Source organism: Tripterygium wilfordii, chromosome 21 (assembly GCF_013401445.1).
Source record: "Tripterygium wilfordii isolate XIE 37 chromosome 21, ASM1340144v1, whole genome shotgun sequence".
NCBI classification, from domain to species: domain Eukaryota; kingdom Viridiplantae; phylum Streptophyta; class Magnoliopsida; order Celastrales; family Celastraceae; genus Tripterygium; species Tripterygium wilfordii.
Window position 1 is genome coordinate 15713657 of NC_052252.1, and position 14765 is coordinate 15728421.

The 14765-nt window shown below is 38.5% G+C and overlaps 4 protein-coding genes across 6 annotated transcripts; all 4 read right to left on the reverse strand.

The window, feature by feature from the left end:
• Window positions 1–228: 228 nt before the first annotated feature.
• LOC119988182 (vacuolar-sorting receptor 6-like) lies at window positions 229–5562 on the reverse strand. 3 transcript variants are annotated; one of them, XM_038833135.1, is made up of 13 exons: window positions 5004–5562; window positions 3498–4190; window positions 3317–3405; window positions 3034–3103; window positions 2209–2292; window positions 2016–2092; window positions 1791–1872; window positions 1618–1700; window positions 1406–1469; window positions 1154–1282; window positions 818–921; window positions 621–731; window positions 229–518 (listed from the first exon to the last, which is right to left on the reverse strand). In XM_038833135.1, the coding sequence occupies exons 1-13, from the start codon at window positions 5302–5304 to the stop codon at window positions 486–488; spliced, it is 1920 nt and encodes a 639-aa protein (XP_038689063.1). In that variant the 5' UTR covers window positions 5305–5562; the 3' UTR covers window positions 229–485. The 3 variants fall into 3 exon arrangements, with proteins under 3 accessions (XP_038689063.1, XP_038689065.1, XP_038689064.1); XM_038833137.1 differs by having other exon boundaries at window positions 246–518; window positions 609–731; window positions 5004–5561; XM_038833136.1 differs by having other exon boundaries at window positions 248–518; window positions 604–731; window positions 5004–5560.
• A 1982-nt stretch (window positions 5563–7544) lies between these two features.
• On the reverse strand, window positions 7545–9028 carry LOC119988185. The gene is made up of 2 exons (XM_038833143.1): window positions 8723–9028; window positions 7545–7907 (listed from the first exon to the last, which is right to left on the reverse strand). Exons 1-2 carry the CDS (start codon window positions 8934–8936, stop codon window positions 7762–7764), a joined length of 360 nt encoding a protein of 119 aa, XP_038689071.1. The 5' UTR covers window positions 8937–9028; the 3' UTR covers window positions 7545–7761.
• Window positions 9029–9875: 847 nt separating this feature from the next.
• LOC119988214 (peptidyl-prolyl cis-trans isomerase FKBP13, chloroplastic) lies at window positions 9876–11762 on the reverse strand. The gene is made up of 6 exons (XM_038833176.1): window positions 11670–11762; window positions 11208–11570; window positions 11036–11128; window positions 10471–10531; window positions 10301–10369; window positions 9876–10181 (listed from the first exon to the last, which is right to left on the reverse strand). Exons 2-6 carry the CDS (start codon window positions 11553–11555, stop codon window positions 10117–10119), a joined length of 636 nt encoding a protein of 211 aa, XP_038689104.1. The 5' UTR covers window positions 11556–11570; window positions 11670–11762; the 3' UTR covers window positions 9876–10116.
• A 707-nt stretch (window positions 11763–12469) lies between these two features.
• On the reverse strand, window positions 12470–13986 carry LOC119988213 (pentatricopeptide repeat-containing protein At5g66520-like). Its single transcript, XM_038833175.1, has 2 exons — window positions 13948–13986; window positions 12470–13845 (listed from the first exon to the last, which is right to left on the reverse strand). The coding sequence occupies exon 2, from the start codon at window positions 13804–13806 to the stop codon at window positions 12505–12507; it is 1302 nt and encodes a 433-aa protein (XP_038689103.1). The 5' UTR covers window positions 13807–13845; window positions 13948–13986; the 3' UTR covers window positions 12470–12504.
• Between the last annotated feature and the right edge of the window lie 779 nt (window positions 13987–14765).

Consider the following 14765-nt stretch of genomic DNA (forward strand, 5'->3'; position numbering starts at 1 on the left):
GCACGATTTTATACTCAAGGATAATCTACCATCGTGAGTGTTGGATCATAACTTATTACAAATTAAGAGGTGTCGATCTTTCCTGTATTTAGTTGATGTCTGACATTGAGACATTACACAGACTATTGAACAACTCCTTTTATCTCTTAGGCATTTCCCCTGCTTTTTCAATTGTAGCAGAGCATTTGCTTTGCACATAAAAAGTAAAAAAAGAAATCCTCAATAAAAAAGCTAGAAAATCCAGATGCACCACATTATTCTCTTCTGGTTTATTCTTTTCCTCTCTCTCATGTATTGTTCAGCACATAAACCATTAACTCTATATTTACATCTCAGCTCTTAACCACATTCTATATGCAAAAGGATCGAAAAAAGAAGAATTCGAGAAATTATTTTATGCGCGTCAATAGCTCATGAGGTGGTATTAGAGTGGTATCGTTAATGACTATCTGCACCTCTCTGAACAGTAAGTGTGATCACCACTCTTATTTGTACACTGATTGGTTTATCTTTTGTTTCTGCAAATAGGGGCAATGTATGGAGTCAGTTCAAGGAAAACATCCCTGCGTATAATACAAGCTTAGAATGTAAACAGTTAGCTACCGTACTAGTTATTATACCGATGAGCCTGGTCGTAGAGGTTGGGCTTCAGTTGGGACTTCCCTGTTTTGGTTGTTGTCAAGTGGCATGTATTGTGACATGATAGCCATGATCTCTGAGTCCATGTAAGACTGTGGAAGGAAAAACAATGTTTGGTAGGATGTCAGTGCTTAACTCCTAACAGTAGCATTAATGAAGAAACACGTTTTCGACATACCCGAAGCCTGTATTTGTAAAACACATAACCAGCTAGACCAGCACCCACCAAACCAGCCAAGACCAAGAATGTAAGGAACCATCCAAATTTGGATCCATTTCTTTCTGTAAATGATTGAAGGGAGTCAAAAACATGAACTTTGCAAATACTCATCAAACGTAATTGATGCTGCAAATGGTGGTCAGAACCATTTTTTCGAAGAAGGGAATATGTGTGTGCGCGACTATGAACATGAAATGGTTTTTATCTGTTTTTCCAGATATGAATGGCCTCTGATTTTCATTTGTAAGAATCAAAGTAAGCAATCTATGTGCATCCTCGGATCATCGGGCTTACCTATACAAGTATCTTGTTCCTTCATATAGAGAAGGTCCCCCTTGCACTTGCAGTCATATCCACCCCAAGTGTTCTTGCAGGAGCAACTGTGACACTGACAGGCAAGACTTTCTTTGCATTCATTGATATCTGGCAAACAAACAAAACAAAGACATCAAGGATTTGTGGATAAAAGTCCCAAATGAAAGAACCTCCACATCTACACATATAGTAGACTGTTAATTATAAATTATACTGAGAAATTATAACCACCTTCACATTTATGGCCATCCCCGTGAAAGCCAGGCGGGCACTGACAGCCTCTTAGCTGGGACTCCTATTATGCAAACAAAGGCATTACGGTAAAAGAAGGTACGCTTTTGAGGAATATCTAATGCAAAGAGAAACCATTCCTTTCCATATGGTATTAAGGCCAAGGAAAGTAGAATAAAAACTAGACGAAAAATATTAGACTGTCACTGAACTGAGCAGGCTGAGAAAGTTAATCCATTTCTTGTTTCTGACCAGCAATCTCCATTGTTTATTGCACACCGTGCAGGTCCCAAAGCTGTAGCATAAGATGTACTAAAATTTAGCTCGTGGACATGGGTAGAAAACTGATGAGATGATTCTTATGTCTGGTAAGGAAGCACAATACCTTCACAGGATATGTATCCATCTCCTTGATACTGCACACCATTTAGAACAGGACACTCGCAAACTCTCCCTCTAAATGTATCCTGAAAAAATAATGATCCCGTTATTCTTAACAGTATAAGTGTGTACTTCCTATACCTAGACACAGAATCACTAAAGGAGCAATCATTGTAATGTGTATTGGTTGGAAAGAGAGCACTGAAGAGCTTTTTTACTATCTGTGTACCTTGCAAGCAGTTATGTTAGCTTTTGCGTTCTTCCAACAGCCACCATTCCTCTCAAGGCATTCATTGGTCTCAATGTCTATTGAAAATATGAACAGCCAATGAACAACAAATGTCAGTAATCTTCCTATAACTCTACTCGTACTCATCAATAAAAACATGAAAATGAAATAGAAGTGGAATAAGCGCATCAACCTCCACTTAAACAAATTGGAGGATCAGTTCTCTCCTTAAATCCAGCACATACAGCTTTCAGCACAGCAGCCCTTTCCAGCTTTCCTGCATCAGAAGCAGAGTCAGAACTATATTGTAATGATGTGAATACAATTTGTTAGAGACTAAAAATAAGAAAGATTGGAACACAACCAATAAATATATTAAAAAGGTGGCTCCGACTTGGCAAGATCAAAACACGAGAAATGAAGTGCAAAGGAAAGGGGGCCTGAGTGGGATGTCAATCATATGACCAAAAAAATGTGAAGAACAGCCATATATCAAAAATGAACAAAATAAAGCACTGATTAGAGTATAAAAGCTACAATCGTAGTCATAACTAAAATGAATGCCAGAATAGGGGACACTACCATTAAAAAAATGGCAATTTGGAAAATAATTTTAATAAATCTCATGTAAAAGAGACTTCCTCTTCCAGAAACCAGAAGAAAAATCGCCACAACTCTTTGTTTGTTGATGCTACTTATGTTCACTTGTGAAAATGAGTTGGAGTGTCAGATGTTGAAATGACTGGGATGAAAGAGCACTCAGACAGCAATTAAAGGGCTGCAACCAATATTGTCATGGCAGGGAGAAAGGAAGGTTGGCGGGTTGATATAAGATTTTAAATTTTCCAAGCCAAACGAAGATTTTGGCATTCGCCAACAAGAACTACTCAAAAACTGAATTGGTCATCGAAGTCACAATTGAGATTCGGATTTCCAATACAACTTGGGATCATACAAGTTTTGACAAACCTCATTATACATTTTTTGACAACGGTAGCATGGTCATTAAATAACTAACCTCTATATTGAACATCATTAATAACCAATGTTGGCAAGATTGTAATATCACCACGAGAACCACGCCCAACCTGATATTTACGGTAAGAAGAAAAGCAAGGAGTTAGGAGGTGTCACCAAACAGTTTTTTGTTAATTGATTGACCAGAGAAAATTTCATAGTCGGTACTGCGAATATATATGCCTTGAATAATAACATATAGGTCGAGAAAATATATTGGCGATCCGAAAATTAGAAAGCTTAGCAAATGAAGGGAGATAAGAAAATCAAATATGAAGTATGACCTGGAGTTCTTGCTCGGTTTTAAGCACTTCATTCTCCACATCAGCTTCAGGATCACCAACGCATTTTCTAATCTTCTCGATAGGCAAATCTGAGCAAACAAGGTCGATAGAATTCATGAGGAGAAAAATAACTGTGTGCAAACAAGAATTCATACATAACAGTAAGCAAAGTAGCACTTACCCAGTGATTTCATAACGTCCTCAGCACATCCTTTGCTGTATTTCTTCTCCTTCATGGAACACCTAAAGTGGAAATCTGTCACATAATCCCACCAAACCCATGACCGGTGGCCTTCATTAGCAACTCTATGCACACAAAGCTGCCTCAGATTCTCAAACACTACATCCTTGCCTTCATACCCCTCTCCGAAATCCTTTTCGGGATCAGGAGCACAATATCTGCCGTGGTTTATGCACTGAGCCTTGCACTGAGAGCTAAGAATAAAAGCCTGAGGACAATACCAAGTTATATAGTGTGGAGTAAATAGAGTATATCCACCCTTCTCAAGGATTTGAGCATGGCCCTTGAAATGCTTAATGAAATTCATCTGCTCATCACAACGAGTCCCACACTCATCATTGCTGTTTGTCCAAAGCTCATACTCAACTCTCCCATCGGGATGGGGAACCGACTCTCTCCAGTCTAATCTCATCACAACATCTTCACCTTTCTTCAATGCTTGCTTCAAGCTCTCACCATAAGACCGCTGTATCAAGGCCGATGGGATTCCAATTTTCTCTATATACCCATCTGCATCGGTACTCTCCTCAGGAGAATCCATGGTTATTAGGGGCTCCTCTATGCTATCAGCCACTATTACTGCTGCAGCTCCAGCCTGTTGACCGTGCCATACCTTCAAGGCAAAGTAGCACTCTACAAGGAATTGAAAGTTAGATGCAATTACTTTAATAATTAAATCTCTCTCTCAGAAAGTTCCATTTTGCCAGTGGGTAGCAATGTCGTATAATCAATCACTTTACGGGTATTGTTCCAATCTTTATAAGCCTAATTGCTTATGTTATCAATTTTTTTGTGACCTGAAAGTGCTCAGCTAGATAGCTGATATAAAAAGGTTCCACAATAATATGGAAAAAAAAAAAATGGTATGCTTCTCAGGAAGAACCAAATCCGCGCACAAATACAAAACAGGAAATCAGATACCTGTTTCCTACCAGCGGCAAAGAATGATAAGATCAAGGATTAAAATCGTCAAATCACTGATAAAATCATTAGAAGATGTAAAAGTCAGCTCATTTAGTCAACATCCAATGGAACAGTAACTAAAAAGACCAATGACAGAAGCAGAGATTGATTGCTGATGCTATTACCATTGATTTTTCTCAACTGGTGTAAACTGATGTTATTTACAGAACAGAAGCAGTAGAATCAGAAAGGAAAATGAAGAAGAAAACAAAGAGCAGCACATATCAAAGCATCACCAAATATATCTGCAGTAAGAGGAAACTAAACAAAACCCATCACGCCATCCAGTTAACCTGTCAAACCATGTTAAAAAACCAGCAAAACTTAAACCCTACACACTCGTAGAAACTAGAAACTGCTTATGCTTATGCTTGTACAAAAAACAAAGCAAAACGAAATCTTTCAACCACCCATCACTATTCAAATTTCAAACATTTAAGACATAAAGAACAAAAGAAGAGTGGAAAAGAACTATTTACATACCTCCACGATCAAGAAGGAGAATTGTGGGTCGAGAATATTTGGACTTAAATGGCTTTTCACCCTCAAAGGCCTCACAACCAAAAGCCCCTTTATCTGGATACGCAACAGACCCCACTATGAACCCACCATAGTCTGGTGTCCCAAAGTTGCCAATAGCACCATCATGCTTCGAACGCAGACTCAGCGGAGACAGAACGCTTATGCTACTCTTCTCCACCACAAACCTGGCACTCACAGAACCCACCGCCACCACAATCACTAATACAGCAATATAACCCACAATCTCCCTTACCAAAGCCATGAAAACACTCACAGTAAACGAAGAAACAATAAAACTAACAAAGTTTTAAGTGTTTCTAAGTTTTGGTTGAGTTCTACGTAGAAGAAAAGGAAAGTGGGCGTGGGTGCAACGGTCAACAGGTGGAAAGAAGAGAGAAATTGTAGTGAGAGGTGTGCGTGTGAAGTGGCTGTGACTTAAAGGAAACGACAGGTGAGGTGGTTGACAGAGTCAGAAGAGCTAACATTTTAATCTAATTGGTTCATATGGCAACTACTAGAGAGAGAGAGGGCCAAAGAACTGAAGACGATGGAGGGATAGTGACTGCTTCAATTTTCAGTCTTTGGGTTTATTTTCTTCATTGTTAAGGTATTCACTTAAATTAGACTATTGGGCAAGTTTCATCTAACATTGAATTTATGCACAATGTATTTTTTTTTATTGATAAATACATCTATTTGATTGTTTTGTAATGATAATTCACAAACATCACCAATCCCATAAGTATTTGTTGGAATCCCTCATAATTATTTCAAGGCACGAATAATTACCTTCAAATAAAAAGCTATTTTGATAAAGACATATGACGTGTGCGTGGGTTACGATTGATTGATTCGAATTTTTCCAACGGAATATTTTTTGGGGAAGGTTATAGTTTAGTTGGTTATATCTATCCGTTACAGGCCGGATTAATGACGTTGAAGTAGAAAGTTTGAATTGTAGTTTTAATTATACGTGGTGGTATATGTATGATACATCCTGATATAAAAAATTGACTGTCAAGTCAAGCCTATAGCAGCCTCTTTAAGTCTTCGTCTATATAGTCAATGAAAAATGACAAAGTCAAGGATTATTGATTGCCCATTAAACAAGTTTAGTTGAGTAACTGAAGGGGCAAACATTAATGCAGTGCTGCTGATGCCATCTATTATTCTATTTGGTGGCCTCAAACGAAAAACAAAAATCAACTTGGATTAATTTTTTTTTTTATTTAACCGACTTCAGACATCGTCCACATGCAATATAAAAATTAACCCTTTCATATTTGTAATTGTTCACCAACTTAGTTGACTTCCAGGTTTATTATAATAAACTCTCTTAGGTAATATATATATATAGTTTCAAGATTCATTCAGGGAATCAGGGCTCATGTTCTCTTTTACCCAAACACCTCCCTCCAAAGTGGGCTAGAACTTAATGGGCCTTGTGAATCAATTATGCTGTGCTTATAGCCCGATAATACCTCTAATCCTCAACGTGTAATATGACCAGCTTGCAAGTTGTTTCCTTTCTGAGCAATAATTTTTCTGGAGAGCTTCCCAACTGTTAGAAGTTGGAACCATCATCAGCTAATGTTTTGGGGTATTGATGTATCAGAAAACAGTTTTAACTGGTGAAATCCCCAGTTCATATGCATTGCTTGCTTCCCTCAGTGTACTGATGCTTAGTGACAATAATCTTGAAGGGGAAGCTCAGGATTGACGAGCATTGATCTTTGAGGGAACGAACTCTCAGGAGGCATTCCCAAGTGCAGTGGAAACATACATGTCTTGGTCTATGGTAAAAACAATGAGGTATTCTAACAGCTACTAAGGGTCATGTTGAAGGGAAAATATGATGAGTACAGCTGCATTGTTCAAATTGCCAATAGTATTGACCTTTCAGGGAATAACCAAACTGGAGGGATTCCAAGTGACACAACAAGAATGTCAGCATTGTGCATCTTAAATTTATCGAATAATTATATCAGTGGACAGATTTTTCAGAAGACTAGAGACTTACAGAACCTGTAAGCGCTAGCGCTGGACCTTTCCCACAACCACCTTTCTGGATCAATTCCCACGAGTTTGGCTTCCTTGACTTCCTTAATGCGCTTAAACTTATCATACAACAACTTGGAAGGAAGAATTCCCACTGGCCTTCAAAAAATTCAATGATCCATCCATTTATGTGGGTAATCCGTCACTATGTGGTGAACCTCTACCAAACAAGTGCCCATGAGGTGGGATATCTACCAAAGATGTGTTGCAGCAAGGAAATGCGTAAGGTTTATTTGATGCATTTTTTTTTTTTTGAATGGAAAAATTTATTAAAGCACCAAGAAAATGCAACCCAGAAAATTACAGAGAGGATAAATTCATAAGATCAACAATGTTCCCTGAGACAGAAAAACACCATGATGTAAGGTTTATTTGATGCAAAACGATGCATTTGTACTCGATATTTATGCAAGTAATCAGAAGGGGTAGGAAAAGCCAGATTATCATAACATGATATTGTGAAAATATTCTAGCATTATCTCAAAAAAAAAGTAAAATCAAAGGCAGGAAGAGTCAGAAATAAAGGGAATGGTCAAAAAGCCTCGAGTTAATGGAGGGAAACATCAAAGTAACACAGCAGTGACACCAAAACTTTGCATGTTAATTGCTAAGAAATACAGGAAGATAATATTGTACCACTAGCCAATACCCTTGTACAGGATTATATTTTACGCTTGCTGATCTTGCCCTTGAACTTGCCCTTGGCAAGACGCTTGTTTCTCCCCAACTTGAATTTCTTTTTCAACTTCTTCCCTACACCGCCAACAGGCTTCAAGGAACCCTTGCTACCCTCAGTCATCTCAAGCTCTGCAGAATGCCCTAACTATATTAAAATCATAACTAAATAATTGAAAACGCTAACAAGCTAAATCAGCACAGCAACTAAATGATGATAAATTCCCATAATAACATGTAAATTAGCTAGCTTCAATGGTAATGCATTGAAGATAACAGACCATTAAGCTTGGATAAGAACTAAGAAAACACAAGGCAAACTGATATAGAAATCCCAGTTAATTCTCTTCAATTGCTGGGTAAAACAAACAAGGAGAAATAAGACTCTGAGACATGATTAGAGTTTTATGTTTTTACTTGCTTCAACTCAACCAAGCAAGTGAGAGAGAGTCTCCTTTACCAAATTTCACCAGAGTGCTTCTACTTCCAAATCTAAAGGATGGGTTCCTAACAATAATTCACATTACATTACTAGGATCCTTGATTGTTCCTGGTACAAATCTGCTAAGGCTTTGAATTTCGCTCTCAAATTTTCTCCACAAACACGAGCATTTAACAATTGTCTCCAGTATTAATGCCACATGGATTCCGCTAAAATAATGAAAAATAGTCCTCTGTTCTAAGAACCTTTTTAAACATGTTGCAAAAGTTCAAGATATACCCACGATAAAAAAGCTTGGATTTCGGTGAGTTGTAACACAGACACAAGGATGAAGGAACAAATTTGAGGCTCATAAGCATCAAATTTAAAATAACTGTAGAGATATGAATCACTGAATTTCACCCAAAAAAAAAAAACTCTTCGGCTGCACATAAGTAAAAAAGAATAGGCTTGGACACCAAGCACAAGAAAAAGCTTCGAAAAAAATAAGAGAGAGCATCGATACCCATATTTGCAGTTGTAGTAGATGTGGTAGCATCGTTTTCCGTGATTTCCATGGCAGAAGTAGAAGGATAGCGGACGGGCAGCTTGGGGGCAGCAAGGGCGGCTTCTTGTGCGGCGAGCTTGGCGGCATCTTTCTTATCGTAGAAAGGCTCGACGATTTCTCTCTTTATAGCCCTTAACCTCTTCTCTCTCTTGCATCTCATCGACTTCGCCATTTTTGCCTTGACAGTGTTTGCGGTGGCTTCACGGCGGCAGTTGCACTTTCAATGTTCGAAATTTAGGGTTTTAGGTTCTAGTTTGGTTTTCGGCTGCTTTATATGCCCTAAAACGGAACCGGTTTATTTCAAGGTTAATTTTTGAACGGGTTTCTATATTAAAAAATCAACCAAGACATAAGATTTTTGGTCTCTTTTTTCTTTAAAAAAATGCTTTTTTTTTGTTTTTTAACATTATGAGTAGGGGTGGGAAAAAAATCGATTCCGAGTTGGACAACATCGCGTGTTTATAAAATATTTATATGTCCGGACCTTTTAGATTGATTTTGGACGTATTTAATCATCAAACTCTTATTGGCTTAAATACGGGCAAGTAAATCGAATAATAATCTAATCCAAGTTAGGGTCCGGACAAGTAAACCTGTGTTTGAACCCTAACCCGATTTTACATCAAATAAAAAAAATTTGTGTTTGAATCCATATTTCGAACATATAACTTATGTCCAAAAATGATTTAATCTGAATTGGACAAATTCGGTCATGCAGACCGAATAGAGTTTTGCCACCCCTAATCATGAGGAGTTTCCAATAGGACACTTTGGACCCACCTTGACAGAGTAAACGAGTACATTCCTGATTTTTGAACGTACATCTCACCCTTGAAAGTTTTTCTACACGGGATCAATATAATTCGTTGGTATTTTATCAGAGAATGTGACACCTCAATATTTGTGAGGGGTTTCGAATCTAAACCCCATGAATTTACTAGAATTCCAGGAACCAACACGTCAAATCAATTGGAGTTTTAAAAAAGGGTTTTATTTCTAGAAGACCAGCATTTTCATTTGTTATGCCTCCAATGAAAATCAGTAACATCTCTTTTTGAGAGGGGAGGTATCATAACTTCACGGCATGGTAGAATTTTCCACATCCTGTTGGTTATACAACTGAAATATATTGAAGGCATTTTGATTTGCTACACCTCCAGTGATGTTCAATAACAAGTCGTTTCTCTCTTAATAAATCAAAGGTACAGCCTTCTATGTTCTACTCATCCTACCAAGTTATCTTCTGTTTACAACTTTAGATACACAAGAATTCCTCTGAACTCACTCAATAAACCTCATCTACAACCAAAAAGGGTTGGGAAAAGAACGGTAATTTGTTCGATATTCGCTTCTCATGCCTTGCCAATGAACTCCACATCAAAGAACAGCACTGAATCAGGAGGAATGATGCATGAACCTGCATTATGTACATGTTGTGATGGCTTAAATAGTGCAGGCCTGGTTTGATATGTTAATACTTACAGACTGCAATGCAATCCTAATACACAAATTCAGGCACAATAAATTACTGCTCACCTCCTCTGCATCCTGCCCCTCTCACGCCATATCCAAGTTCTGGAGGCAGCTTCAGAACACGTTTTCCGCCTGAATTAGGTTTGTTAAAGTGCAAGGTATAATATCAGTATATATGGGTACATACCGTGGAAAATAATAACATGTATTTGTTACATCTTCTTCATACAAACCAGCGAGCATGGGAGGAATTCCCTCACCACCTAGGATTCCTTGGTCCCAGCCTTTAATAACCTATGCGATTCATCCAAAACATATTCCAAATTAGTTGTTGTGTGAAATTTGATAATGAAAGCCTACTTGATTTTATTTTAAAGAAGAAATTCGCTTTGAAACACCGGATATTCCAAGAACAACAAATTCAGTGAAAGAATATATACCACAGTTTCATTAGCTTGTTGTCGGCTTAGTGGACTGTGTAGTAAACAAAGTAAGATGGAGTAGACAATATATCTAACAAAAAACTGCAACCTTGAAACTCCATTTGCAATTATTCAGAAATAACCTTTTCTTTTCCTTAATTAATAGGCAACTGGATATTCAGCTTTTCGCACTTTGTCAAGGTTTCCCCTAACTGGATTGTGTTTTGTTTATATTCCAATGTTTTTCCAGAATCAAAGGTTCATTCTCAAACCCAGATTAGTTCGGCAAAAGGACCTTGTATGGCCATATACACATCTGAAATGTAACAGCTTTTATTTTTAAATTGCTTCACTAAGAAAGCACATAGAAAGTTACCTCGCCAACACCTACACGGAATGCAAGAGGCTTCCCACGATTGTAGCTGCTGTCAAACACGTTCCCATTCTCCAATTTCCCAACATAATGTGCCTGGGCATGTTACCTCACACAAATTAAGCATTTGATGTATGTAAGTCATTTGTTAATTATACCAGAACTGTATGATTACCTTGATCAGCTGTCCTTTGACAGCTTCGGGGCCAGTACCCACAACTTTATCACAGAAGGCGAGGCCTGAAGGGGCTTCAGTAAGTTCACATGGTGCTTTCTCAGCGGCTGAACTAGGCTTTGGTTGCACAAGAAGAACATCAAGAAAACTGAAACTGAGGCCAAAAGCTATTGATTCTCTTCTGCTGAACAATGTTGCTTTCTCATCAAGATGCACTTGCAGAGGAGAACAACTATTCTGGGGTGGTTTTAAGAATGCTTCCTTTTTGTTTCTAATGAGTGGTGCTGAATTGGTCTTGCTGCGCGTTCTGGGAGTGCAAGTTCCAGCTGAAAATGCCAGTGAACTCATCTGTACCAACCAGAGCTGAGAAACAGGTCAAATGGGATAAGCCTACGCAATATGAAAGCAGGACCATGAAATAATGAATCTAATCCAAAATGGGCTTGCACATGGGCTACTCACCCAAACTGGGTCCACTCATCCTTGGCCTTGCTATTAGGCCTGTTTAGCTCAATTCTAAAGCCCACTCTGCAATTGGACAGAAATACCAAGTAGCTAGTTTCCAGGCTCTCTTGGACAAGTACTCTTTGATCTTCACGCAGGGCAGAATCTTTAAAAACTCAAGCATGTTTTATACGCTTAAATTCACATATCACATTATATAACATATGCATCATCATAGGGGATCTTTAAAGTCCATGGAGTGCTTGAGCAAGGTCGCTAGGCAAGTAAACAAGTAACTATAAAACAACCTTAACTAGTTGAAAGTTGAAACTTTGAAGGTAACAAAGCACAGAGAATAAACTGCTCAAATTGCTCTTAGATTGGATGAAGATTAAAGAGAAACTATATTCCAATAAGTTCAGTCCAGGAGAAAAAAAAACATGGAAGTTACTCAACAAGACAAACTGTAACTACAATTTCACTCGGACTTCAATGTAAATGGGCATCAAATTCTCCATGTATCTCTGATATGCTCTGGATATCATTTCTGTTAGCACTAGTAAATGAATAAATCACTTTTTCAAAACACAAAAATTAATAACAAGTTTTGGAGCCTTACAAAAATGATGGAGAGCTCAGCTGCCTCCTTATTAATCCTTTTGTTCATCTTCTAGTAATACTGTGGGCAGTATCCTCTGATGACCAAAAACTATGCCAAGGGTTTGAAAGTAATGAATCTAGGGTAGCTGCTCCAAGAAGATGGTGGTGTGTATTTGTTGAGACACAGTGGAATATGATCCACCAAGTTGCCTAAGGGAGAAGAAGAAAAGACTACCAAAACTTATAATAGACTTCAAATAAAACTGGAGCCCCTGACTTTCTTTACATTTTGGTTAAGCATCAATCTCCTCACTCTTTCTGCATCATCCCATCTTTCATTCAGAACAAACAAATCAGCTATAAGTGAATAAACCCCTCCGTCAGTCTCCGGCCTAATCACCTTCAAGACCTGTTCGATCACTCTCTCTGCCATCACAAACTGCTTATGCTCCTTACATGCCGACAAGAAAGATCCCCAAATATTGATGTTTGGCTCAAATTTCATTTTCCTGATGACATCATGTGCTTCCTCCAACAGCCCTGCCCTGCCAAACAAGTCAACCATGCATCCATAATGATGAATTGTTGGTTCCAAGCCATACTCTTTGATCATCTTGAAGTACTTTCTCCCGTCGTCCACTAATCCTGTATGTGCACAAGCAGTAAGAATCCCTGTAAATGTCATTTCATTAGGATTGATGCTTGCATTTTGCATCATCTCAAATATTGACAATGCTTCTTTTCCATATCCATGCTGTGCAGACCCACAGATCAATGCGGTCCATGTGATGACATTCCTATCTTGCATCATCTCAAAAACTCTACTAGCAATCTTCAGATATCCACATTTGGCATACATGTTAACCAAAACGGTGCCAATTTTCACATCCAACTCCCACCCATTCTTCACTGTATAAGTATGAACTGATTTCCCTGCCAACAACCCAGGAGATCCCATCTGAGCACACCCACATAAAACTGATACTACTGTCATTGGGTCAGGTTTTAAACCTTCATTTGTTAACATCTCTCTAAAGAGAGTTAAACCTTCATTCTCTTTGCCCCTGTTACAATACGCGGAGATCATGGCAGACCAGGTAGAGACATCTCTTGCAGGCATTTCCTCAAAAATAGCATACGCTTTGGATAAATCCCCAGAATTTGAATATCCAGTAATCATCGTATTCCATGTAACTATGTTACGCTCAGGCATTTCGTCGAACAGTGCACAGGCATCAGCTAATGAGGTGACAACATAAGCATTTAGGAGGGAAGTGCCAACGTAGATGTGATCACTGAAGCCAAGTTTGGTTATATGGGCATGCAGGTGACGAATGATGGGTAAATTACGGAAACTCGAACATGCTCTGAGGGTGTGGAGTATAGAGAAGCTGTCAAAATGAACGTCTTGGCGGTGCATTTTACAGTAAAGCTGCAAGGCTTTGTGGGGAGAGGAGGCGGTCTTGATACCAAAAGCCCACGAATTGAAGCTTTTGATTAAGCTTAGAACATGGTTTTTTGTGGGTTTGAGTTGGTGAGAGAGAGGGTCTAGCATGACTTGTTTATCGTTCAACTCAGTTCCATTAGGAACTAGCTGTATTTACAATCATTGGTTTGCAATCGACTTCTGTGAGTAGCACGAAGAATAAAAAGAGGATAAGTGGAAGATAAAAGAAAAGCTGATAAAGGAGTTTACCTTCTTCACAAGTCGAACAACAGAGTTCAGACAACATCCTCTTGTATTCTAGTTCCGTTGTACCTCCGGCGGAGGCACTCAAACAGATCGCTAAATTAAAACCCAATCGTTCATTGCTGGGCTCTGGCTGGCAGCCTCGTAAACACTTTCTGGACTGGACCCCAATTTGTCTGGGCCACCAACTCTACTCGGCCCACGACTTCCAGGCCCCAATTTACGGTGTCAAATTCGTGGAGATTGGACACAAGCGACACATGCACAACTTATTATCAGAAAATATAGTAGTGTTGCACAAGGCAATCAAGTAGCAAATTAATGCGAGTGAATAGTTGGTTGAACGATAATCACATTACATGTTTGGGATTACTCATTCATTAGGTCGTGAATTCAAATCCTACCTCCTCCCCACACCCTTGTTTCAAAAAAAAAAAAAAGTAGCAAACTAATCTTACTCTAATAGTGTGTTTGGATTGAGGGATTTGAGGGGAAGGGAAGATAATCTTCCCCCTAATTCTCCCCAAATCCCTCCTTTTAATGATTTCTTTATCTCAATCCTCTTCAAAACCCTCCCCTTAATTTTTTATAAACTATCCAAACAAGAGAATTGGAAAGAAACTATCTTTCCCTTCCATTCTCTTACCCTCAAATCCCTCAATCCAAACACACTATAAATGAATAATTTATTAATACAAACAATTAAGAGAGGGTGTTGAGTGGTACACATTGATGGCTTGACAAGTGGGGATAATCAAGTTTGTTTGGCTTTTGATTACATAAAGCTTATAAAATGTCATCATTGGAATGTCGGTAATTCTTAT